General features: G+C 34.0%; 8 protein-coding genes across 8 annotated transcripts; 4 read left to right on the top strand and 4 right to left on the bottom strand.

The window, feature by feature from the left end:
- Positions 1–154: 154 nt before the first annotated feature.
- BX664DRAFT_336701 (N-acetylglucosaminyl transferase component-domain-containing protein) lies at positions 155–3,330 on the bottom strand. The gene is made up of 13 exons (XM_051546128.1): positions 3,053–3,330; positions 2,840–2,993; positions 2,739–2,787; positions 2,380–2,674; positions 2,021–2,324; positions 1,846–1,957; positions 1,663–1,777; positions 1,132–1,608; positions 968–1,082; positions 685–905; positions 475–612; positions 400–422; positions 155–335 (listed from the first exon to the last, which is right to left on the bottom strand). The coding sequence occupies exons 1-13, from the start codon at positions 3,188–3,190 to the stop codon at positions 284–286; spliced, it is 2,193 nt and encodes a 730-aa protein (XP_051399426.1). The 5' UTR covers positions 3,191–3,330; the 3' UTR covers positions 155–283.
- Positions 3,331–3,368: 38 nt separating this feature from the next.
- On the top strand, positions 3,369–4,544 carry BX664DRAFT_164763 (meiotically up-regulated gene 113-domain-containing protein). The gene is made up of 2 exons (XM_051539954.1): positions 3,369–3,812; positions 3,882–4,544. The coding sequence occupies exons 1-2, from the start codon at positions 3,392–3,394 to the stop codon at positions 4,448–4,450; spliced, it is 990 nt and encodes a 329-aa protein (XP_051399425.1). The 5' UTR covers positions 3,369–3,391; the 3' UTR covers positions 4,451–4,544.
- A 499-nt stretch (positions 4,545–5,043) lies between these two features.
- BX664DRAFT_164754 (uncharacterized protein) lies at positions 5,044–5,582 on the bottom strand. The gene has a single exon (XM_051539953.1). It carries the CDS (start codon positions 5,456–5,458, stop codon positions 5,141–5,143), a length of 318 nt encoding a protein of 105 aa, XP_051399424.1. The 5' UTR covers positions 5,459–5,582; the 3' UTR covers positions 5,044–5,140.
- BX664DRAFT_360259 (FAD-linked oxidoreductase-like protein) lies at positions 5,562–8,153 on the bottom strand. Its single transcript, XM_051548149.1, has 3 exons — positions 6,722–8,153; positions 6,478–6,599; positions 5,562–6,336 (listed from the first exon to the last, which is right to left on the bottom strand). Exons 1-3 carry the CDS (start codon positions 8,058–8,060, stop codon positions 5,707–5,709), a joined length of 2,091 nt encoding a protein of 696 aa, XP_051399423.1. The 5' UTR covers positions 8,061–8,153; the 3' UTR covers positions 5,562–5,706.
- A 3,092-nt stretch (positions 8,154–11,245) lies between these two features.
- On the bottom strand, positions 11,246–12,627 carry BX664DRAFT_164734 (uncharacterized protein). Its single transcript, XM_051539952.1, has 2 exons — positions 12,606–12,627; positions 11,246–12,520 (listed from the first exon to the last, which is right to left on the bottom strand). The coding sequence occupies exon 2, from the start codon at positions 12,343–12,345 to the stop codon at positions 11,554–11,556; it is 792 nt and encodes a 263-aa protein (XP_051399422.1). The 5' UTR covers positions 12,346–12,520; positions 12,606–12,627; the 3' UTR covers positions 11,246–11,553.
- A 1,595-nt stretch (positions 12,628–14,222) lies between these two features.
- On the top strand, positions 14,223–16,240 carry BX664DRAFT_336693 (uncharacterized protein). Its single transcript, XM_051546127.1, has 4 exons — positions 14,223–14,534; positions 14,605–14,728; positions 14,782–15,326; positions 15,388–16,240. The coding sequence occupies exons 1-4, from the start codon at positions 14,308–14,310 to the stop codon at positions 16,031–16,033; spliced, it is 1,542 nt and encodes a 513-aa protein (XP_051399421.1). The 5' UTR covers positions 14,223–14,307; the 3' UTR covers positions 16,034–16,240.
- A 692-nt stretch (positions 16,241–16,932) lies between these two features.
- BX664DRAFT_360256 (Sec63 Brl domain-containing protein) lies at positions 16,933–23,897 on the top strand. Its single transcript, XM_051548148.1, has 3 exons — positions 16,933–18,306; positions 18,384–18,437; positions 18,521–23,897. Exons 1-3 carry the CDS (start codon positions 17,058–17,060, stop codon positions 23,815–23,817), a joined length of 6,600 nt encoding a protein of 2,199 aa, XP_051399420.1. The 5' UTR covers positions 16,933–17,057; the 3' UTR covers positions 23,818–23,897.
- A 268-nt stretch (positions 23,898–24,165) lies between these two features.
- Positions 24,166–26,584, top strand: BX664DRAFT_336686 (amino acid permease/ SLC12A domain-containing protein). The gene is given in 9 exon segments (XM_051546126.1): positions 24,166–24,464; positions 24,542–24,677; positions 24,750–24,826; positions 24,903–24,909; positions 24,920–24,921; positions 25,096–25,115; positions 25,174–25,503; positions 25,582–25,827; positions 25,888–26,584. The coding sequence occupies 9 exon segments, from the start codon at positions 24,253–24,255 to the stop codon at positions 26,508–26,510; spliced, it is 1,653 nt and encodes a 550-aa protein (XP_051399419.1). The 5' UTR covers positions 24,166–24,252; the 3' UTR covers positions 26,511–26,584.
- Positions 26,585–26,902: the final 318 nt, after the last annotated feature.

The following is a 26,902-nucleotide window of genomic DNA, read 5'->3' as shown; positions in this document are numbered from 1 at the left end:
ATATATATATATATATATTTTTTACATCTATATCTCATTGGAAAATTTTATAATTTTATACATTATAATGACTAATACTACTATTGTTACGATGATTATTATTATAGACTTTATACAAAAAATAACTATTTCATCATCATGACTTTATAACTCTATTTTTTTTTTTTTTTGGATGGACAAATGATCATTTTGTTTATTTGTTCATGAGATAAAAAAGAAGAAGGTTCAGAAGCAAGAAAAAAACATGATACTAAATAAACTACTACTATTATTTCATTATTGACTATTTGTTCCACATGGTCTTGAGCATTTTCCAAGCTGATTTCAAAGATGGTCTATTTTTTTTTTTTTTTAAAAAAAAAGAGTCAGTCATTCTATAGATACTAACAAAATTAATACCTATTGTCCGGAAGCATAGGATACTATAAAAAAATAAAATCAGTCAAGGAACAATAAAATAAAAAAAAAAATTACCTGTAATTTTGGAATAGGTTTAATGGGTTCACCATAAAGAAGACATTGAAATACATAGGTGGAGAAATAATGAGCACTTAATCTTTTCCATAATAACATGTATTGGAAAAAGATAGCTCCAAATGGAATGGGTGTATTCTATAATTCATACAAGTGAATAGTGTCAAAAAAAAATGATATTCATGTTGTACGATAAAAAAAAAAGTTTACCTTGATCCATAAATAAGTTCCTTCTGGGGTATTTTGTTGTTCTTTTTGTTGTCGTCTTTTTTGTTGATCATTGGGTAATTGGAATCGAACTAATCTTCGATGATGCTTGATTCTATTTTCTTTATACTGTTGTTGATGTGTCCATCTTAACCAAGTTTGTCGGAACCAATGATGTTTATATAAGAAAGTATCATATTGGAAAAGATCAAAACAAAGTCCACCTAATAGAAGGGAGTTGAGTTTCACTTTTTTTTTTTTTTTTTTTTTTTTTTTTTTTTTTTACCTGGAACACGATCAGGATCCTTGATACGTAACATAATAGCAAACAAAGGAAAATGATTGAAAAAGGCCAATAAGGTTTCCATAATCGCCTGTAAAAAGATGACACTTACTCGACTCTAAAAAAAAAAAGAATTAGTATCCATTTATTATTATTATTATTATTACCAAAGCAAATGTCAAATAATAGATCAACACGGTTGGGAAGAGAAAGGTTAAGAGTGTGAATAAACAAGTCCCCAGTAACAATTGATCCAAATCATAATCACAGCTATCAATTCGATTTCGTAACATGTTACGTTTCTTGCCTCGGAAGAGATTGAATAATGCATAAAGAGTAATGAGTTGCCAATTGAAGATCCGAGCAGCCACCATATAAAAACAATATATTTGCATAGTCATACAGGCCAACATATCCGATAGGAGTGCAATGATCATCGATACACCAAAAATACCTGATCCTCCTATCATGTAAATAATACGAGGTGTCCATGGTTCCATGAGTGTCATACATTCTGTCCAGAGATGGATCAGCCAAAGAAAGAGTTCACTTAGAAAGGTTCCCAATTGAGTATTCAGTTTCAAACCTGCTGGTGTTTCCAAAAACCAATACATCATCGATTGTAATGATTCCACTGTATATGTCTTTCCCAATAAAATTTATTAATCAATCTATTTTATCTTTGTCATTTCTCTTACCTTCAATACATCATGTAGTTTATTGGAAACTATATCACGATTGTTCATCAAGTAGGATCCAATAGCCACTCCAATAATGATATCATTGGCCACTAACCACATACTATTGTAAAAACTTTATAAAAAAAAGAAGGAAGGTTTTATTTAGTATTGTCATTCTTTTTCCCATGATATCATATTTACCTGATGTAATAAGCCCTTGTCTCTGCAGTGTTTGCTCTATTCCTTTTCCTTAACATCATATATTGTCGAGGCCAAAAATACAATTGCTGTAACCTCAAATCTATCTGCTGACCTAGTAAAATAGTTTTTTTTTTTTTTTAATATTTCCTTTGTTTTTATTTTCTTATTTTCATACCAGCTGCAGATAAATCCTTCATAGCTACATGTATTTTGGGTAATTGTAAACTGAGAACATGGATCGTGATTTCTGCCAAACATAAAAGTAAAAAGACGAAACATAAAAGAGGACCCTTGATAAGGCGTTGTAAATAACAAACTAATTTTCGTAAAGGATGAAGAAATATTCCTTGTCGAATAAAAGAATATTGAAATATGTTTGACCAATGTCGTGGTTGATAGGACTGTTGTTGTCGATCTTGATTATCTTGATGTTTTTTACGATGTAATATCCCATGTTCCAAATAATAGGAAGAGTTAATCTAAGGAAGAAAGAATTAAATTTGAATATACGAGAGATTCATCCCTATTACATACCTGAACCAACACAGAAGTCAAATCATCAGAAGTCTCCATATTTTGTAATCCCAATATCCTTTGTTCAACATCTATACTTTTTGCCAAATTTTGAAGTGTCAAAGCTGTCTGTCTTTGTAAAGCTGTACTGTTGTCCATAGATCTATGTTGCTTTTGTTGATGATGTTGTTTTGGTGTAATATCTAACGCCAAAGGTTCAAGAGCCAAAAACTGAAGTCGTTCGGGATTAGGTTGTTCATAAAACATGATTTGATAAGAACTCAACGCTATAGTTTTTCCTCGTGTTGATAAGGATCTATCCAAAAAGTGAAAAAAAAAATTAGATACCATGTATATTTTTTCGTTTCTATTTTTTTTACATGGGTATCGGTATATAAGCATCGTCTAGTAGCATTGTCAACCAGCATTCTATAGAAAAGAAAACAAAATGAACTTTTATATTCATAATATATTATATTACCTGCATCTAGAGGAGAGGAAGGTTTATTGGGTCGTGTTGTAACAAGTTCACCAAGTAAAGTAGGTCTTGCTTTGCAAACTCTATAAATTCGTTGAAAGTGTTGTATATCGTCAGAAGTACAAAAATCTTGAACTAGTCGTTTTAAATCCTTTAACTACATAAAAAAAAAGTTGATTCATTTTCAAAATACTAAACTTTTTTTTTTTTTATTACTTTGATATCTTGTACTAGAGCCGCTACACAAAAGGTCCAAGGATTATTCTGCCATCCTATCAAGTAACCTGGTTGACTATTGGGTATACACAGATGAGAAGGCCAAAATATTTTCAAGGCATGAGAAGTTGAGACCATAAAAGAAAAAAAAAATACACGCTTTTATCGTCAATCCTTGTTTCCGTTTAATGTGAAAGAGAAGGAAAAGGCGATAACAAAAAAAAAAAATTCAATTTTACAGGACACACTGGGTTCGAAAATAATTTATATGAAAAAAAAAAAAAAGCCAGGCAACACAACTTGCCCTCATTTTTTTCTTCCATTATTTTCCCATATTCCATGTTTCATTTATATTATCGAGTATATAGATCATGTCATCATAAAATAATATGTCATACCCGACGACGACTTGGTGTATTATCAACAACTTTGAAAAACAAATCAAAACCACTCGACGTATCAACACCTTTAGATCTTCCACAGAAACAATTGATATTCAAGACTTGTGCAGGAGTAAGAAAATCAGATGGCAAACCATGTAGACGACGGTTTTTGGTCAATCCAAATGATATATCAGCATCCACTCTTACTTATTGTCATGATCATCGACCTTCTTCTACTAAACCAGCTTTTACAAATACCATACCAACTCAAGGCACGAGTTCTTCATCGACTGCTTTGATACCTCACATCTTGACTTCCTTCAGTACACAAGCTAAACAATCGATCGAAACTTCCCCAGTATATGATTGTTGGTCACGTAAGTTTCAAATTATATATCTATGTATATATTTTTAACCTATCTCCTTTTTTTTTTTTTTTTTATTAGTATGGATTGGAAAACATATCAAAACCAAAAAACGTAACCAAATAGTACGAGAAATGCTCAAACCATTTTCAGAAAAGGATGAAGCTGGGTATTTGTATGCTTACCGATTGACGCAAGGACCTCGTGTTCCCACCACACTTTATTGTTACTTCAAGATCGGTCGATCCACCAACCCAACCCGACGTATGTTCCAAGTCAAGAGTACGTGTCATTATCACCCCAAATTATTAGACATTATACCACGCAAAGTAAAAAACAATCAAGAAGATGATATCTCACGTCATGATCAATTACAAAAATGTCCATTATCACATCGCGTCGAACGATTAATTCATTTAGAATTGACAAGTCTTTATCCAATCACTGGCGGATTCAAATGTCAAGTATGCGGTACAACACATAGAGAATGGTTTCGTGTGAAACGACCTCTGGTTCAAGTGGAAAAAAACAAGACACGACGGATGACAGATCAAGAAGTATGGATGACCAAGATTCGACCTATCATGTTACATTGGATTCGTTATGGTGTAGTTGCTTCCGCTTCTTTACAAGCTTCCTCTTCCTGTTGATAGATTATATACATAGTGTAGATACATAGATAAAACAAATAGATAGATAGACATGTGGATAGCTTTATCTCTTTTTTTTTTTTTTTGTGATACAATAAAGAACATCGGATACAACGTAGTACCATCTTTAAACACTATTGTTAGAACCCACGTACCTACAGTCGTACAAACTTTTTTTTTTTGTAATATCCGAGTAAGGTTAAGAAATGCATTCATGGTTCAGATTGTCTGTGAGCATTCAATGACATTTTGAAGGTAGCACTGTCATTGGTTGAGAGATAAAGCCAAAAAGAGAAAGAAAAGTTTATACAAAAGATAAATTTTTTTATTTTATTTCAATTTGAAGATTTATACTAAAAAAAAAAAAAGATGAAAAGTGATGATCATCAACAAAAGACCTGATCATCTAAAATGGCTAAACTTGATTTTCCAGGCCGAACGAAGAATGCAAACGTATTCGACATTTGTTGCACACAATGCACCTTTTTCTTTGTGAGCCATGCTTCAATCCTTTTCGCATTTGATGAGACTATAAAACTTATTCATCAAATGCCTAGCCAAAAAAAGAAAAAAGGGTTTTATTCTATCCATATTCCCAGTGTTCAGTTTATCCATCTTCCTCCGGCATACAATGATCAAGGTTTCCGTATTATATTTCATTACTTTATTCTAAAATACAATGCTTGTTGCTTAATAAAAGGAAAAACTAATTAATTTAAAAGGATAATAACAACGATATAAAATAAAAAAGAAAGGAAAGAAAAAAAAATAATAGAAACAAAAAATTATAAAATAAAAAGATTCAGAGAAAATTTCAGAGTTCACCACGATGAAGAGAGCCTTTTTAAAATTTAAAAGAAAAAGATGAAGAATTTTTTTATTATATGGAATGATAAAATCGAAAAAAAAAGGTAAAATAAAATAATAAAAAAAGGGGAAAAATACAATGAAAAGAAGTGAATAATGAAAAAAAAAAAAAAATTGGAGGGATATGACGAAAATAGGCATTTGTCATCCTGCCTATTAATAATAGTACATGGGTGATATATAGTAACAAGTATGAAGAATAAAAATATAAATATGAATAATAAAATAAAATAAAAAAAAAGGATGTGTAAATATAGAACAAGAGAAGTATATAACAAAAGATGTGTAAAGACCTCCTAATAACATCATCAACCAAATATAACCCAACATATACAACCAAAATGAGAAGAAAAAGAAAAGAAAAAAAATATAAAAAAAGAAAAACCAAATTAAGCAGTAGTGGTTTGAATAGGACTTTCAGTATCATCAGCAGTAGAAGAAGTAGTAGCAGAGGTAGCAGAAGTAGTAGCAGCAGCAGCAGCAGTAGAAGCAGAGCTGATGACTACAGAAGAAGGAGCAGATGAAGTAGAAGGAGCAGGAGTACCACCAGCCAAAGGTAAACGAGCACGAATACGATCCTTCAATTCAGTCCACATCAAAGCACGTTCCTTATTCACACCACCCATGACAGAAGAATTTTCTTGAGCACGACGTAACAAATAAGGAATAACTTCATCAATCATACCATAGGGAAGGTACTTATAAATAGAGTAACCATTTTTACCAAGACTGTAAGAGATTTGATCCTGCATTCCAAATAATTGACCAAAATGAACAACACCTGACCTTGGTAACACACCTTGTTTATCCATTTCTTCCACTGTTTGCACCACTGAATCACGATTATGAGTAGCCACCATAAAGACAATAGGAGCTGTAGTAGAAGATAATGGTTCTCCAGTAGTCATTTGATGATGATGTAATCTACCTAACAAGAATTTTACACCTCCATTGAAAGAATCATGGGTATCTTCCAAAGTGTCATGAATAGGTGAAGGATATCCAAGTTGCATAGCACGCTATCAATTTAAAAAAAAAATAGTCAATTATCTATCTGTCATAGAGTCTTCACCAATCATTTCAATTCCGAGGAAATTCCTAATAAAAAAAACTCCTTCGTCCTACCCCACTTTTTTTTTTTTTTTTTTTTTTTTTTTTACCTTTCTTTCTGAAACCATATAAGCACCACGCACCAATTTAGCAGCAAAAGCAAAATTTTCACGTCTAGCCAATTCAACATCTCTTTCCAATTTAGCACGAGCTGCTTTTGTATACATTTGATCTAAAATAATAATAATAATAATAATAATAATAATAATAATAATAATAATAATAATAATAATAATAATAAAAAAAGGAGTTTAGAATTCATTCATTTTCTTTTTTTTTATATATAAAACTTACAAGTATTATAAACAGTGGGAGTATGATCTTGATCATCACGACGATTATATTTAGCTTGAAGATTCATAGCGACATGATCAATAGCTTCTTGGAAATAAGATTGTTCAGCATCAACCATAATACCAACACGATAACGATGAGCTAAAGAGCAAACTTGGTCCAAACGATTCACCATACGATCATAAGCATTCAATTCATCCAAAGTCAATAAAGTATCAGATTCTTGAGTTTGAGGATCGGTTGCCCACCAGATATCACGAGAAGGACCTTGTAAATTGAAGAGTTGAGAGAAAGTGATACTATCAATATTGGGATGTTGTTGATGCATATATTCAATCATAGCATCCCGTTGTTGTTGTTGATGATCGGAATGAGCAGGTGGTAAGACTTGAGAGACAACATCCTTGAGAGCAGCTGTACCTACCATACCATCGACTTGATGAGCTTGAAAGATATGTTCCATTCTTGTGATGACATGATTCAACCGTAATAAAAGTTCAGGAGGAGCGAAAGCAGTGACTTTGATAGCAGCAAAAGCACCACCAGCACCACCATTACTATTTGCCGCCGCCACAGCCGCATCTTCATCTTCATCAAACAGAGCACGATTGGAACCACGAGCAGCTGTCCTGACACAATGTTCCGTCATTGTGACAATCACATCGGCCGATTGTTCTTGTCGCCACCATTTGCCAAGAGGTTGAGAGAGTTCATCATACATTTGAGGTACATCCGCTTGTTCCAAATGTAAATCTGCTTCCACAGATAAGTCCAAGATACAACGAATCCCCGATTGGGCCAACTTGTCCATACTTTTCACACATTCTTCCGGTGTTTCACCTCCGCAGAATTGACGGAAAAAGGTTTCCTTGACAAAACCATACACCAAACTTTCCAGATGTAACTTTTCAGCCAAATGAATCACATGGGGTGCCATATCCACAATCCATGGAAAGGTACATAACTTGTAGACAAACAATCCAATCAATAATTCTTCGGTAGATCTTACATCCAATGCCGTACGATTTTCATCATCCAATAAATCATGAATGGTCCCCATAGCTGTAGGTTGACTAAAAGCAGAAATACTAGGAGACGCTTCAGCTTGCACGGATGGATAAAAAAGAGATCCAACTGTAATCAAAGTAGTAGCAGCAGCAATACTGGTCATCATCTTACGTCCTTGAACAAAGCCTGATGATGATTTCGGTTGACTTGCACCATGAAAAAAAGCACGTTGAGGATGAAAAAGACGACGACTAACAGTAGGATAATTAAAACTTGTAATGGGAGAAAAACGAATGGTACGTGATAAATAAGGTCGATACATACCAATCATGCAATATGGAATAAACTAGATAACTACAATTGATATATAAAAAACTGTTGTATATATTTGAATATATAATAAAAAAAAAATAAAAATAATAATAATAATAAAAAAAAAAAAGAGAAAAAAAAGAAAAAAAAAAATGAAAAGAAAAGGATGGAAAGATCAGAAATCGGGGGGTTTAATATTTTTTTTTTTCACTTTTTTTTCTTTGCAGTTGTTGGTTGGTGGCACTGAGTACCAAAAAAGTGACGGGGAACCACTTTTTTTTTTTTTTTTTCCTCCCAACCTAAAAAAAAAAAAAAGGGACGATCTCCACTTAGACTAAATTTTTTTTTCTTTTTTTTCTTTTTTTTAATTGAAAAATTATTCTTTCTTTTTTTTTATTTTTATGAAGAAGTATAATGAATATATATGTGAATAAAATGAAGAATAAAAATAACTTCTATATATAGAATAGTAACTTTCTTTGAAAACATCTACATAATAATAATAATAATAAAAAGAAAGACAATGGAAAAAGTGAACAAGAGGACAAAATAGAAGAAAAAGGAAAATTGAGGGTGGTAAGGGAGTGACAAATATGGGAATTTTTTTTCTTTTTCCCACAATGAAACCAATCATATTTCAAGGATTTCAAACAAGGCAAGGTAAGGTTTACTTTTTTTTTTTTTTTTGACAGCGCAGTCTCGCATGCTTGGAAAAGATGAACCTTATCTTTCTGGATAATCGGAGAATCAAAAAAACATGGTGATACGAAAATATCAAAATATCAAGGTTTAAGGAAACACGTTGCACATACACACACACATATACATTCTCAATCATTTAACTGAACTCCTTCATTTTAAAAAGATCTCCCTATATAAATAAAAAAAAATTGATTACTTTATTTATATACAAATATATATATTATATATATTTCATATTTAGAACAAAAAAAAAAAAGTCAGTCTAATGGATAATTTTTTTTTCTTCTTCTTCAAATTTGCATGAAATAAGGAAAAAAAAGTGGCTTTTTGTTTTTTTTTTTTTTAAAAAATTGAAAAGATAAGAATTTTATCTTGCCCATGAAAGTGATTGATGAATATGTAACGTTTCTAAATAAGCCTGATCAGCCATTTCTTGCATATAAGAAGATTTGATGATTTGACGTTGATGAGCTAATGCTTCTAACTTTGTCTTGATGGGTTTCTTTTGATTTTTCATCATTTCTTGTAATGTTGTTGTTTGCCATTGAGATGTTGTTTCTAATAATTTTACTTCATCCAATTGATAAATAGTTTCTTGTTTGATTGTATGATTTTCTAGTTCAAATCAATATATTTAAACTCTTTTTTTTTTCTGCGTTCTCCATTTTTTTTTTTTTACCATTTCTTTTCCATAGGTTACTTTGTTCTTTTCCTGCAGGGTCCTTTGATTTGCTATAAAAAAAAAAAAAAAAGTCGCATAAATAATCATCCTTTCTCCGATTTCCCGAATCTTCTTGCCATAACGCAGAATGTCACGTTTTCTTCTACATATTTTTTTTTTACCGTTGATATGATGATTTTGTCTTTTTAGAATGACGTTGATGCTGGAACGGTGATGATGATTTTAGAAAAAACTCTTTCCAGTCATATAATGAAAATGGTAATGATAACCTCATTTTTGTGTATTTGATGATTACCAGTAAATAACAAGATTTGAATAATAAGAAAAAAATAGTGAGAAAAAAAAAAAACTAAAAAGAAAGAGAAAAGAAAAAAAAAACATAGGTTTTCTCTTTTATCTTTTTTTTTTTTTTGTGTTGTTGTACGTGGGTATTAGAAATGAACAGGATCATCCGGAATGCCTTTTCCGGTCTTGGCTTTGTTATTACATCACTTTATTTTTTTTAAAGTTTTCCATTCCTTTCCTTCTCTTTTTTTTTTTCTCTTCTGTCTTCACTTGATTTTAGTATGGATGATACTTTTCTTTCTATCGTATTTATAAAATTTGTTTACTCCCAAACTAGTTTTACTTCATTAAACGAATCATCAGTAGTTTAGGATGGGTATGCTACACTCTTTCTTTGCATAGTTAGTGATACTTTGGTGTAACCCGCATGATCGAAGCATTTTTTCTGTATAGATCATCTACAAGTCAAATCATTTGTAATCATCTTATATAGTGAATAAAATAGAATCAAAAAAAATATAATGAGGATAGTAATATTGATCAATGACACCCAATTTGATCATTTGGTAACACTCTTTTGTCATCATCATCTTAAATAACCATCAAGTAAAAAAATCACACATCTATTTTTTTCCTTCTTTATGAATTATTTCCATTGTAGTGTCCTATAATAATTATTTTTTTCCTTTATCCGTTCTAGTCAGTAGTATATACTAAGTGAAACTCATCATTCATTTAAAAAAAAAAGATACCCGCATTTCAATCTTTTTTTTTTTTTTTAACAATTCCGCCTCAAATATCAAAAAAGTTACCAGCATTCGTCTTGAAAAAAAAAAAGTCAGCCTTTTTTTCATTTGTCATTCATTAATGATGGGGCCTTTTCAAAAGATTGAAACTTTGATTCTCACATCATATCATTGATTTGTCCATTCAAAATGTGTATCTAGATAGAATATATAGTAAATGATCACATTTGAAAATCATTCTCCTTTCCTTATCATAACGTTCATGATACTGTATTCACCATCCATCAGTGAAACATCCTTTCATCATTCACATCCAGTCATTTTTTTTTTCATAACTTGAAAGGTCTAGAGTAAAGATTACACAAGTGTTCCTATTTTATTGATGAAATGATTATTCAAAATTACTTATTAGGCAATTCAAAAAATCCAATGGTTGTCGTTATTGGATAGTGATGAAAATATCGACAACCTCCTGTAAAATAAAATGAAAACATGAATATATAAAAAAAGGATGACTGTACCGTAATCTATATTATCTGCATATGATACTTCATAAATCCATCAGCGTAGAATACTGTAGTTCTTAATGTGATAAAAAGATAATCTCCCTTTTTGTAGATTGTCGTTAAATATTCCTGTTGAAAAAAAAAATAAAAGAAAAAACTCAATATAGCCTACATTCATATTAGAAACATAAGAATATAGATCAGTGGTGATTTTCGTACAGAAAAAAAGGCTGAAAGGCTACATTCCCATTTTTTTTTCCCCCTTGCATAGATAACTCTAAACTAGACTAAATCGTAACACTTTTTATTTACAGATATTTTTTAAGGGAGGAAAACAACAACAATACTAATAAAAAAACAGCAACAACTAACTACTATTGGTTCTTGTTTGTAATGCTTGTTGAGGTTTGTTTTGTTCTTGCTGGTTTTGGTGTTCCTTTTGTTGAGATGAGCCAAATATGTTGCAGCTATCCCTAACAGCGTCATCCAATGATCGTACTTTATTAAACTAAAATCTGCACACCATCTAGTCGAATTCAGTGCCGTCTTTGCTTCAAACATCGATATTGTCGTCATTGCTTTGCATTTTGATTAGTTGGATCGAAAAGGTAAATGTTGTGTTAGAGCCAAAAGCCGTAATTCAGACAGTTGTTCCACCGAATTGGACAGCTGGAGTGTGTTAGATTTGAACCGGTAGCATAGTTCAAAAAAAAAAAAAAGGGTGTTGTCTTCCATTTCAGAGAGATAATGTCCACCAAATATTTTCGGAAATGCCAAAAAATCACTGTATGGATCTGTTGTCACAGCCAACGGGGTTTCACCTTCCACAGGAGCCATTCGAATACCATGATCTTGAGTGACTAATAACATTTCTTCCAGTCCACCAGCTATATCCAAATAATCATCATCACCACCATCGTTTCCATCGTCATTGTTGTCATCAATTTCCATAGGCTGTTCGTCCAAGCCATGATTGTCACTATCATCGCCATTGTTGTCATTGTTGTCGACGTTATCAATTCCCATTCCCTGTTGGCCCAAATCGAGATCGCCACCATCATTGTCATTGCTGTCGTTGTCATCAGTTTCCGTTCGCTGTTGGATCAGGCCATGGTCGTTGAACCCAATATTAAACATTCGATATACAGGTTGCTGGCATAATATCCGTGCTGATGATTTCACTAGATCCACCCTAACATTGCCGTCCGCATAATTGTGACGATATCGTAATCTTCGAGTCAGTTGAATGTGCAGTATACCAGTGTCGTTCATTGGACGAGGGATAGAAGATACAACTCGGTTCACACGGGCAGGTACTATTGACGATGGCACCTCTTGATCTGTATTGTCCACCATAAACCTTCCATATAGTTTGAAAAACATGTCGAGCTACTACCAGTCGTTCTTCCAGCCTTGTTGTAAGTTGGCTAATCTCCGTTAGGATATCCATAAACTTCAATCCATTTGACAAACATAAATTGGGCACCCTTTTCTTCATTATATCGTGGTGACAGGTAGCACAGAACTTGCCTACTTCTTCACTACTATCATTGAAAACCTAGTGAGCGGAAATATCAGATTTATCATTAGTAATTAAAGAATAACGTATCACCACAAAACATATCTATTTTTCTGATTATTACCTTGTTGATGTTGTCAGCATCCATATTCTTGGTCATCAGAGTTATTTTTGTCATAGCCTTCATTGTATCTGGAAAGAAAAGTCCATCACAGCACGTGCACGAGTCCGTTGGTCCCTTTTTGATGGCTTTATTGTAATCATCAATAACCGCTTGCCACTAGAAGAGAGAAAAAATAAAAAAAAAAAATAATAATGAAAGAAGTTAGTGCATTCGCTCCATTTTACGAGAAACACATATTAATTTTTTTTTCTAAAAAAAAAATACTTACGTTTTCATCTGAATGACAAACCATTAGCAACTGTTGAATATGTCTATTGGTCAGTAAGGCAACCAGAACTGTATTCGTCGTGAACCAATCTATTATCAAGTGGGTGGAAAGGAATGTCGGTTGAAGATGACCCAGTAGTGTTTTCGTCGTGATTGAGTATACCGGGAGGAGATTGATGTACATTCCAAGTGTTCCTTTCATTAACGAACATGTATTGTTGTGGGCGAGCTGCATTTGAAGATGTTTGAGAATTGCCTTCACGAATGAAAATATATTCACCAGATCTTCTTCCTTCATTAATGAAAGAGTATTGTCGAGATCCTTGTCACCATGAGCCAGAATCAATTTGACGGAAGTCCATAACAGTAACAATAAATTTAGAGGAAAAAAAAAAAAAAGAAGAAAAAGAAGAAAGAAAGAAAGAAAAAAATAAAAAATAAATAAAAAAAAAACAGTAACAATAATTTTTTTAAAAAAATAGAGGTCTATTTATGCATTGGTGAATGAAACCTTCTTCCATCCACTACTGGATATAGATAAGTGAATCAGGAAAATTGGATGAGAGAGGTATCAACACTTGGAAATATTTGTAAAAATTAAGAAACGAATATAAAGGAGACGAAAATATCATCGGAATATTAGGTAAGTATTAGCTTGTACTATTTGAAAGTGATATCAATGAACAGATACCAATACTTTACTTTTTTTTTTTTTTTTGTAGTGCTCAATACATTGAAGCTGGATAAAGACTTAGGAATGATGGTATACAGACAATTCTTTAAGCAAGATAGTCGATCTGATACCAAAAATCAAGGACTCAATCATGGAAGGTTGCAATGATAAATGGAAACCAGACAAGCTACACATCACCAAGCATGACTCTATTCACATGAACCGACTACTTGGATAAGATCGTCGATAGTGTGAAACATGATCCATTGGACAACATTTATTCTCTTCCCATCTATGCCTCACGTTTGATCACCCCCATACTCATACAAAAGTTGCATGCATTGTTGAACACGAAAAATACTATCTCTGCAAGGATCTCTTCATGGATACGCTTTGAAGACTGTCTCAATGGAGAGACTATTTAGTTTATTTCCTTTAGATGATTTGATTCATTCCCCTATATCTTATGCAGTCAATAAACTCTTCCATTATTTATGTTATCCTATTTTTTTTTTTAAATCATGTCTTTGATCTTTTACTTGGAACATCTAGATTTTATGGCATGTCGTTGAGGACAAACTTTCCAAATGAGGCTTGATCAATTTTACAGTATTCCTTCAAAGTCCGTCTGAAAGACTTGTAGTCTGCCTTCCAGGTGTTCCTTTTTTTTTTTTTTTTTTTAGATATTTTCTTTTTTTGTTTCCCCTCTTTGCACGTTTATTTTCTTATTTTTTTTTTTATTCTTCTTTTATATAGATCTAGATGTTAGCAAAATCTTCTTCACAGAAGAGGTTACATCTAGGCCTAATTCTCTTCATCATCACTTTTTTACTTATCATCTTTTATATCCGTCATTCTTCATTTGATACATCTCAAACCTCTTTTAAAACTCATCCAAAAGATAATGCTCTCTCTTCTCAAGACCGTTTATCTTTTATCCTCAATAACGAAGAAGCCATTGCTTGTAATAATGCTGATATTACTTGGCTGTAAGTTTATGAATAAAGGAAAGCCATAATAATGTTATTCATCCATTTTTTTTTTTAAAAAAAATAATAGTGCTTCTGATAGACAGTTTTGGGATGGCTGGTCCACCAAAGCCATGTTTCTTCAACCAAATGGAAACTTTACTACCAATAATGTTTTAACAACTGAAGGAGTTGCTATTTGTATTGTTGTTCTTGTAAGTTGGATGGAGTACAAAAAGACAAAAAAGAACTCATATTATATATTTAGCTTGGACCAAGCCCTGCAACATCAGTGATTCGGGCTGAAAATCATTTAGGACCTGCAGATAGTATTGTGATTGAAGCGATTGGCAATACAACGGTGATTCCTATAGAATTACAACAACATCATCAACAACCTAATGCCTATTTTGCTTCGGTTTATTTTGCACAAGCAGATACTTATGTATTGAAAGGACGAATAGAATATCGATCTTACTTTTGGGAACAACCTATTTATCATTCTTATCGACCCATCACATTTACTTCTGTCAATAAGGCCATGGTGAAATCTTTATATAAATTGCATCAACCTGCTTGTAATGCTCGCAACCCTGATCATTGGCAAGGTGTATGGATGAATAAAACAACTTTTCAATCTGTCTATCCTTTGGATTTTTATGGTATGTTTGGTCCTGTACAAGAAGATCATGCTGAATTTGATCGTCTCTTTGTTCCTGACCATTGTCGAATGGAATATATCAGTTATGGTCAAGCATCTCAATGTTTACAAGAAAAGGTGATTCATGTATGGGCTGATGGTAATCTACGAAGGTAAATATGAGATAAATCATGAATAATAATGATATACTTAATTTTTTTTTTAAATATATAGAAATCTTAAAGCATTTGATTCAGCAAATCGATGGTGTAATGAAAATAAAACAGCAGAATGTATATGTAACGATGATAAAGAAGATCCAAATCATAAAATGTACCCGTGGGCAGTAGATCCAACTATTCCATTGGTGATCAATAAAACATGGCATGGAAATACAGAAATATATTACAATCAAGTGGACAGTATTACAACTATGGATTGGAAAAAGAAGATCAAATTCCAAACCAACAAATTATCATCCAAAGCTGATATTGTCATTCTAGGTTTTGGAAATCAAGATATTCCACTTACTGGTGTCTCACCTAAAGATTTTGGTCAAGTATTTTATGATCTATTACACTATGTGATGAATGATATATATCCTTATCAAACCATTATTGTTCGATCTCCTCAATATTACTGCTGTGGTACTCTTGGATCTACTTCTTGGAATAGTGGAAGAAGTGCTGCCTTTGCTAGGGTGGTTCGACAGATTGTGCAACAATTATCAGATGATCGTGTTTTATTATGGGATGTTTACAAACTTGGTATTGAAGAGAATACTTGTATCGAGGATGGATCAACTTATTCAAGAAAAAATGTTATCAATGTGGAAAATATATTACTATGGAACCTTCTTTGTCCTTCAAAATCAGTCTAGTTACCTTTCTTTTTTTTTATCGTTATTTACATTATACCATTTTATTACCATAATAAATAGTCTCTTTTTTTCGAAATCGAAGATTTGTCTGGATTAGATGGGAAGGTGTGATCGTAGAAACTTTTTTTTCGGAAAGAGTCAACCATCATCAATCATCTTTAGAAAGGAAAAAAAAACAACAACTTTTTATTATATAATATGATAATAGCAATGATATAGTAAACTACAAAATAAAAAACTAACACCAATATAGACAAAAAAAAAAAAAAGAAATTCATCAAAGCAGTATTTCCATGTATACAGTCTTGATAGTTGATGGTGGAGTTGATGATGCAAAACTATGTTGCTGGTTTCGGAGATGCAATCCTTAGAGTCATTGGATTTGTTGATCTTGATAGAGCCACATAGAGTTTCTCCTTGGGTGAACACTGGTTCTTGGAGTTGTACATAGACATGTTATAAAGATTGGCTTTAGCTTTTGTGGATGGTCATAGCAAAAGCAAGTTTGACAGGGAATTGCTTCCGTCGAAGAGAACAAATAAAAAACCCTTTAGAAGAAGTTGATGACATGGCAGACCATTCGCGTTCATCATTCAAAGAAATTCAATAAGGCTATGTGTCATTGTTGGATCCTTTCGCTGTCGCTAATTGTGTCGATGCTGAAGTATTCAGGTGAAATCATCAGGGTTGGTGATAATCGTATGGTTCATAATAAAAATGAAGAAAAGAAGAAAAGAATTATTTTCTTTTTAAATTTTCATTGGTAGCGGAGTGTATTTTCAGCCACCAGTGAATTTCTTTTCTTATTGAGATGATGACGCTTAAAACATTGAACTGTGCGTTGTTTGTATATCCAGCAATTTTTTTTTTCTTTTTCAGTTTTTTCATTTTTTTCTTTTCTTTACTTTATTTTTTTTTATTTATTTTTATTTTCATTTTATATATATATATATATTCTTCTTTTTATATATTTTATTCGATTAAGCAAGGCATTCTCATCTCTGCAATATTATAGATATATATCATGGCCGAGAACATTGCCAAAGCTAGTCAATATCAATATGCAGCAAATGCTAGTTTAGTTCTTCAAGCAGATCGAAGTGGATTACCTAGACGAGATCAAGAACCTACTGGTGAACCCGAAACATTATGGGGTAAAATAGATCCAAAATCTTTTGGTTCAAGGGCAGAACGAGAAGTACCAAAAGATATTGAAGAAAAGAAGAAAAAGGCAGCTAAACGATCCGAAGATGCAGCAGAAAAACAACGACGACGAAAGGAAGAACACGCATTCAACAAAGCTTATGGATATTCTTCAGTTATATCAGCAACAGAAGATTGGGAAGATTTGAATTATCGACCACGTACCAAGGAAACTCGTGAAGCTTATGAACATATTCTCTCTTTTGTTTATGACCATCTTGGTGATCAAGCTCGTGATGTTGTTCGTAGTGCTGCTGATGCCGTATTGGAAACTCTCAAGACTGACTCTCTCAAGGACTTTGACAAGAAACGTGAAATTGAATCCGTCATTGGTCCTATTGAATCTGATCGTTTTGCACAACTTGTCAATTTATCAAAGAAAATTACAGATTACTCGGCCGAAGGAGATGCTATGGATGTCGATGAACAAGGTGAAAAAGCGGGTGACATTGACGACGAACTTGGTGTAGCTGTTGTGTTTGATGAAGAGGAAGAAGAAGAAGAACAAGACGACCAATACGAAATCAAGGACGAAGACGAAGAGGATGAAGACGAAGAAGCTGGTGTTCCTATGGACGAAGAAGCTGAATATGAACAAGAAGGTGAAGAATCTCCTGATGAAGAAGAAGGGTTCAAAACTGTTTTACCTGGTGAATCTGAACGCAAAAAGAAGACCAAACTTGGAAAAACTCAATCCCCTGACTTTGTGGCTCCTCATGATATTGATGCTTTCTGGTTACAACGACATATTGCTACTTACTATTCAGATCCTCATGAAGCTCAAGAAAAGACAATCAAAGCATTTGATATTTTGGGCGCTGAAGCTATTGGTATCCGTGATTGTGAAAATGAATTGATGGGTCTTTTTGATTACGACAAATTTGACTTGGTACGTGTTTTGATCAAGAATCGAGATGCTATTTATTGGTGCACTCGATTAGCAAGAGTCACCGGTGATGATAAGGTTGCTGTGGAAAAGGAAATTCAACAAAAGAATCTTGGTTGGCTTTTACGTGATCTCAGTGGTGATCGTATACAAAAGGATGATATGGATATAGATCGCCAAAGAGGTAAGCTATCACTATATATATATAAGATAGGGATTTTGGTGATTAATTTTTTTTTTATTTTTATTTTTCTATTGTAGGAAAATCTGTTTCAAAAGATATGATGGATGTTGACAAAAATGCTGGTGTGGAAGGTAAATGATTAAAAAAAAAAAAAAGAAAAGAGATAAAAGGTTATTAAAAAAAAAAAACGAAAATAAATCTTATTTTGTTATAGGTCGTAGTCGAGGTCAAGTTCCTACAACAGCTACCATTACTCCTGGTACAACATTAACACCTAGACGTATTTTGGATTTGGATGATTTGGCATTTGAACAAGGTTCTCATCTCATGTCAAATAAAAAAGTGAAACTTCCTGATGGTTCTTTCAAACGATCCAAGAAAGGTTATGAAGAAATCCATGTACCAGCTCCCAAACCTCAAGCCTTTGCTAGTAACGAAAAATTGGTCACTATTCAATCCTTGCCTGAATGGACTCATGTTGCTTTCCCTGGTGCAAAAAGTTTGAATCGTGTTCAAAGTCGTTTATATCCTACTGCCTTTGGTAGTGATGAAAATGTACTCCTTTGTGCTCCTACTGGTGCTGGCAAGACCAATGTGGCAATGCTGACTATTCTTCACGAAATTGATCGAAACCGTGATCCTGCTACTGGTAACATTGATTTGGATGCTTTCAAGATTGTTTATATTGCTCCTATGAAAGCTCTTGTACAAGAAATGGTTGGTAACTTCTCAAGTCGTCTTCAAGTCTATGGTATCAAGGTGGCCGAACTGACGGGTGATCGACAATTAACGAAACAACAAATCGCAGAAACACAAATTATCGTCACTACTCCTGAAAAATGGGATGTCATTACACGCAAAGCAACTGATCGTAGCTACACAGCCTTGGTTCGTTTGATTATTATTGATGAAATCCATTTACTTCATGATGATCGTGGTCCGGTATTGGAAAGTATTGTTTCAAGAACCATTCGCAATATGGAACAAACTCAAGAATTGGTTCGTCTGGTGGGTCTCTCTGCTACTCTTCCAAACTATGCTGATGTGGCCGCATTTTTACGTGTGGATCCTAAATCTGGTCTTTTCCATTTCGACAGTACTTATCGTCCATGTCCATTGAAGCAACAATTTATTGGTGTGACTGAAAAGAAAGCCATCAAACGATTCCAAGTATCTAACGAGGTATGTTATGAAAAGGTGATTGAACAAATTGATCAACGTGAAGAAAACCAAGTCCTGGTATTTGTGCATTCTCGAAAAGAAACAGCCAAGACTGCAAAGACTTTACGGGACATGGCTTTAGATCAAGATACAATTGGACGCTTTTTGAAACAAGATTCTGCCAGTCGGGAAATTCTCCAATCCGAAGCTGCCACTGTCAAGGATAGTAATCTTCAAGAACTCTTGCCTTACGGTTTTGGTATCCATCATGCTGGTATGACTCGTGCTGATCGTACTCTGGTGGAAGAATTATTCAACGACGGTCATATTAAGGTGCTATGCTCTACTGCTACATTGGCTTGGGGTGTGAATTTACCTGCTCACGCTGTCATTATCAAGGGTACTCAAATTTATTCTCCTGAAAAGGGTCGTTGGGTTGAATTATCTCCTCAAGATGTGTTGCAAATGCTTGGTCGTGCTGGTCGTCCACAATATGATACATTTGGTGAAGGTATCATCATCACTGCCCATTCCGAACTTCAATACTACTTATCTCTTCTCAATACTCAATTGCCTATCGAATCTCAATTTGTCAAACGTCTTGCTGATAACATGAATGCTGAAATTGTTCTTGGTACCATCCGAAACCGTGATGAAGCTGTACAATGGCTTGGTTATACTTATCTCTATGTCCGTATGCTTCGTAATCCTGCTCTGTATGGTGTATCTGCTGATGATTTGGCGGATGATGCTTATTTGGAACAAAAACGTGTGGATCTTGCTCATTCGGCTGCCATTCTATTGGACAAATGTAATCTTATCAAGTATGACAAGAAATCCGGTCGCTTCCAAATCACTGAACTTGGTCGTATTGCTTCTCACTACTATGTCACTCATCATTCTATGGCCACTTACAATCAACATTTGAAACCTATGATGGGTCATATCGAACTCTTCCGAGTATTTGCCTTGTCTGATGAATTCAAGTATATTCCTGTGCGTGAAGAAGAAAAAATGGAATTGGCGAAATTATTGGAACGTGTACCTATTCCAGTCAAGGAAAGTCTGGACGAACCTACGGCAAAAATCAATGTGCTTTTACAATCTTATATTTCACAACTCAAATTGGAAGGATTCGCTTTGGTGTCTGATATGGTATACGTGACTCAAAGTGCTGGTCGTATTCTTCGTGCTATGTTTGAAATCTGTTTGAAACGGGGATGGGCTCAATTGACAAAGAAGGCTTTGGATCTTTGCAAGATGGTGGAAAAACGTTCATGGTTATCAATGTCTCCTTTACGACAATTCAAGGGTATGCCTCAAGATTTGATTCGACGTTTGGAACGCAAGGAATTCCCCTGGGATCGTTACTTTGATTTAAATCCTCAAGAATTGGGTGAATTGGCAGGACAACCAAAAGCTGGACGTATTCTTCACAAGTATATTCATCAATTCCCCAAACTGGACATTCAAGCTCATGTACAACCTATTACTCGATCTCTACTCAAGATGGAATTGACAATTACTCCTGATTTCCAATGGGATGAAAAAGTTCATGGCGCTGCCGAAGCATTCTGGATTCTTGTGGAAGATGTTGATGGCGAACATATATTGCATCATGAATACTTTGTTCTCAAGCAACGATATGCGGAAGAAGAACATATGGTATCCTTCACTGTTCCTCTTTACGAACCTTTACCTCCCAACTACTTTGTGACGGTGGTGGCAGATCGATGGCTCCATTCTGAAACCAAACTTCCTGTCTCGTTCAAGCATTTGATCCTTCCTGAAAAGTATGCTCCTCATACTGAACTTCATGATTTACAACCTCTTCCTGTGTCTGCTTTGCGTAACAAACAATACGAACAAATTTATTCTGGATGGATGGATCACTTCAACCCTATTCAAACACAAACATTCAACACTTTATACACAACGGATGACAATACCTTTGTTGGTGCTCCTACTGGTAGTGGTAAGACGGTATGTGCTGAATTTGCCATTTTACGATTATGGTCTCAGAACAACAATGGAAAATGTATATTTGTGTCTCCCTTCCAAGAATTAGTGGATGAACGTGTTTTGGACTGGCAAAAGAAATTCCAAGGACTTGACAAGATGGTGGTTGCATTGACGGGTGAAACAAGTGCTGATCTCAAGTTATTAGAACAAGGTGATATCGTTGTATGTACTCCAACACAATGGGATGTGATTTCACGACGATGGAAACAACGCAAGAATGTACAAAATGTGGATCTTTTCATTACAGACGAATTACATTTGATTGGTGGCGATCTTGGTCCTACTTATGAAGTGATTGTATCTCGTATGCGATATATTGCCTCTCAAACCCAAAAGCCTATCCGTGTGATTGCTCTTAGCACATCTTTGGCGAACGCTCGTGATCTTGGTGAATGGATTGGTACGACATCTCATTCTATCTTCAACTTCCATCCATCTGTGCGACCTGTACCACTGGAAATCCATATTCAAAGTTACAATGTGCCTCATTTTGCTTCGTTGATGATGGCGATGGCGAAGCCTACTTACCTAGCTATTGCTGAACATTCTGGAAACAAACCTGTGATTGTATTTGTACCTTCAAGAAAACAATGCCGACTGACTGCAGAAGACATCATCACTTATTGTGTGGCGGATGACACACCACATCGATTCTTACATTGTGCTGTTGAAGAAATTCAAGATATACTTGGTCGTGTACAAAACAAGGCGTTGGAAGAGACTTTACGACATGGTATTGGGTTCTATCATGAAGCTCTCTCAAAACAGGACAAGCGTATTGTGGCACAACTCTATGAATCTGGTGCTATTCAAGTAGTGATTGCTTCTCGTGATACTTGTTGGGGTTTACCGCTACATTCTCATATGGTGATCGTGATGGGTACGCAATACTTTGAAGGCAAGGAACATCGCTATGCCGACTACCCAATTACAGATGTGCTACAAATGATTGGACGAGCTTGTCGACCATTGGAGGATGATACTGGCAAATGTGTTTTGATGTGTCAAGGTACCAAGAAGGAATTCTACAAAAAATTCTTGTATGAAGCTTTACCAGTAGAATCTCATTTGGATCAACTGTTACACGACCACTTTAATGCTGAAATTGTTACCAAGACGATTGAAAATAAGCAAGATGCTGTGGATTACTTGACATGGACATTCTTATACCGACGTATGGCACACAACCCTAACTATTATGGATTACAAGGAACAACTCATCGACATTTATCTGATCATCTGTCTGAACTGGTTGAAAACACACTCAATGATCTCCAAGACACAAAATGTATTACGATTGAAGATGAAATGGATATCCATCCTCTCAATTTGGGTATGATTGCCGCTTATTACAACATCAACTACACCACTGTGGACATGTTCAGTGTAAGTTTGAAACCAACCACGAAATTGAAGGGACTTTTGGAAATTGTGGCATCTGCTACTGAATTCGATACTCTTCCCATCCGACATCACGAAGATGGTATTCTCAAACGAATGTACGAACGCTTACCTGTGAAATTGGGATCACCTAAATTCAATACACCACGTATCAAGACCAATATTTTATTACAAGCTCACTTTTCAAGAATGCAATTACCTCCCGACTTACATTCTGATCAAACGATGGTTGTTGGTCGAGTGATTCCTTTGTTACAAGCATGTGTTGATGTGATTTCATCGAATGGATGGTTATCACCTGCCCTGGCAGCCATGGAATTATCACAAATGTCCGTCCAAGCTATGTGGGATCGTGATTCACCATTGAAACAAGTACCTTACTTTACCTCAGAAGTGATCAAACGATGTGAAGCCAAGGGAGTGGAATCTATTTTTGATATTATGGAAATGGAAGATGAAGATCGAAATGAAGCTCTACAAATGGATCAACGTCAATTGGCCGAAGTGGCAAGATTTGTGAATCGATATCCTAATATTGAAGTTGGATTTGAGGTGATGGATGAAGATGACATCACATCAGGTAATGTGGTGAATGTCAAAGTACAACTGGAACGTGAATGGGATGAAGATGAAGCACTTGGACCTGTTTTGGCACCTTTCTATCCAAAGAAGAAGGATGAAGGTTGGTGGATTGTACTTGGTGATACAGATAAAACATTATTGGCTATTAAACGTGTGACATTACAACAAAAATTAACTGTCAAATTGGACTTTGTGGCTCCCAAGGCTGGTCAACATACTCTCAAATTATATTTGATGGCTGATAGTTATAATGGATGTGATCAAGAATTAGATATGAATCTTAAAGTAGCTGAAGGGGAATCTAGTGATGAAGAAGAAGACATGGATACAGATGAAGAAGATTAAATATTTTTTGTTTTTTAGTTCAGTTTTAGTTTTATTTTTTTGTTAGTATTTCTTTTTTTTTTTTTCTTCTTTGTTATAATAATAATAAAAAAAAAAGTATCTTTTTATTCCAATATAGATGATGGGTGGGAAAAATATCTAAAAAGAGTAAACTTTGGTAATGTATCTTGTGTCAGGTGAGAAAAAAAAGAAAAAGATAAAAATATGCTGGGAAAACTTTATCTTTGATAATACCAAGATTAAGACGGAGTAAGATCTACTATCTATCATTTTTTGTCAAGAATCCCGGAGTTTATTACGTACTAAAATTTTTTTTTCCCATTTCTTTTTTTCTTTCTTTCTTCTTCCTTTCTTTGTTTTTTTTCATTTTATTTATTTATTTATTTATTCTAATACTCTCCCTTTTATAAACGGGGAGATACATAAATTATTATTATGAACGAAAAAATAGAACTTGCTGAGCATCATGAAATCACAGTGGATCATAGTAGTTCCTCTCAACAACAACAAGAAAAAATCCAAGTATTTGAACGATCATCTGATTATGCTTCCTATACATCTGAAGAACGACGAAGTCTTCAACAAGGTACCAAACGTGGATTATCAGCAAGACATATTCAAATGATTTCTCTTGGTGGTTCCATCGGGTAAAAAATCAATAACGTCATTAGTAGTTTTTTTTTTTTTTTTATAGCTGAGCCTTTTTTTTTTTTTTTTTTTTTAGTACTGGTTTATTCTTAAACTCGGGTCAAAACATTGCAGTGGCTGGTCCAGCAGGTGCTTTAATAGCATATCTTGTTATTGGCTTTATGGTGTTTTGTTTTATGGTCTGTATGGGTGAAATGGCTACTTTTTTACCCGTAAGTTCATTTAAATCATTCATCAATCAATCAATGAATGTTTACCTTTTTTTTTTTTTTTTTTTTGTTTAGGTATCTGGTTCTTTCAATCATTATGCTACAAGATTTGTTGATCCTGCGTTTGGGTTTGCTTTAGGTTGGAATTATTGGTAAAGACAATTAAAAAAAAAAAAAAAATAAATAAAACTGGTATTCACTCTCCGTCCATATGATGTGTTTCTATAGGTTCTCTGTAAGTTAAATGGAAAGTTGCGGAAATCATCATTGGTTTGGACTGATTATCTTTTTTTTTTTTTCATTCTCCTATTTGATCTTTGATAATAATAGTGGGTAAAGTAGTCTTGAACAAGAAGAAAAAAAAAATAAAATAAATCAATTCTATATTTACTAATATTATATTTGGTCTTTTTTTTTTATAGAGTGTAACTATTGCTACAGGTAAATCATCAAAACATATATAAAAAGAAGAGGAAACTAATGATATGATAATATATAGAACTTTCTGCTGCTGCTACTATCATCAATTGGTGGAAACCTGTCATGCCTGATGCGGCTTGGTCTGTGATTTTTTTAGTTATCATTATTGCCATCAATTTGGTGGGTGTTCGACTTTATGGTGAAATGGAGTATTGGATGTGTATGATCAAAATCCTAATTGTATTAGTATTTATCATCATTGCTATTTTGGTTACTTCTGGCGCTGTTGGGGATCATCAAGTGATTGGTTTCAAGTATTGGTCTGATCCTGGTGCTTTTGTGGGTGGAGCTGTTGGTACTGTATCTGTACTTTTATCAGCTGGTTTTTCATTCCAAGGAACTGAAATTGGTAAATAGGGACGTGGGAGAAGAGTGTGAGAAAAAAAAAAAGAAGATTGATTTTTATTTTTATTTTTTTTTTTTATAGTTGGTATTACTGCTGGTGAAGCGAAAAATCCTACCAAGACAGTACCTCGTGCTATTCGAAATGTATTTTGGCGTATTATTGTATTTTATATCATTACCATCTTCTTGATTGGTTTATGTATTCCTGCTACTGATCCTAATCTTTCCAATGAAACTGGGGATGCTGCTACTGCTTCATTTACTTTGGTATTTAAACTTGCTGGTATCAATGCTGGGGCTGATGTGATTAATGCCATTATTCTCACAAGTAAGTAATTGAACTTCCGCGTGTGAACTACTTATTCAATTTTTTTTTTGTTTTTGTTAGGTGTCTTGTCAGCCGCCAATTCGGATCTTTATACCTGTTCTCGTACTTTACTGGGTTTAGCTAGAGATGGAAATGCACCTATGATTTTAGCTAAAACCAACAAATATGGTTCTCCTTATTGGGCCGTGATTGTATCTTCTATTCTTGGTTTTTCTTGTGTGTTTGTCTCCATCTATTCTGCAAGTGTTGGTTTTGCTTGGTTCTTATCCATCACTGCAGTAACTGGTTTCATTAGTTGGTGGGGTATTGCTGTTATCCATCTTCGCTTCCGTCGTGCTTATGTCAAACAAGGTCGAAGTGTAGCTGATTTACCCTATAAAGCTATCTGGTATCCTTTTACTCCTCTTTTTGCTGCTATCCTTTGTTTTTTGATTGTTTTCGGTCAAGGTTATACCGCTTTCACTCCTACATTCTCGGTGGAAAAATTCTTCTCTAATTATATAGGCATCTTACCCTTCTGTCTGTGTTACATCATTTACAAGATCGTGAGACGTTCCAAGGTGGTACCTTTGGATGAATGTGATTTTGATACTGGTCGCGTGACTCGAATGGAAATTGAAGTGGAAGATGACGAAGAAAAGAATTTACCTTGGTACAAGAAGGCATTAAATATTATTTCTTGATTGTAGTATAGTTATTATTAGTTTAGAGGTTTTTTTTTGTATTTGACCTTTTTGTATTTTATCTGAAATAAAGCAATGTAATTCTATGACTGACTTTGAACTGACATTATTTCATGTGATGGTGAAAAAAAAGAGATCTCTTTTCTCTTCTCTATTCTTTTTTTTTTATTCTATCTTTGATGTATACCTGTCTGACTTGACATTGCTTAGTAGAAAATATTAAAGATTATTTCGATTGTCAACAGTCAGACGAAGCCATTTATCTCTCGGATTCTATCGAGTCGTCAACTAGACAAGCTGTAAAGTAAGAAAGAACGTGGAAATAGAAAAAGCTCTAAATAACATTTAAAAATAAATGATATCGCGTATTTATTAGAATGAACTACCAACCA

This window comes from Halteromyces radiatus, assembly GCF_025201355.1.
Source record: "Halteromyces radiatus strain CBS 162.75 chromosome Unknown BX664scaffold_5, whole genome shotgun sequence".
NCBI lineage: Eukaryota > Fungi > Mucoromycota > Mucoromycetes > Mucorales > Cunninghamellaceae > Halteromyces > Halteromyces radiatus.
The sequence above is the reverse complement of the archived record's forward strand: the minus strand, read 5'-3'. Positions and strand labels throughout refer to the sequence as shown.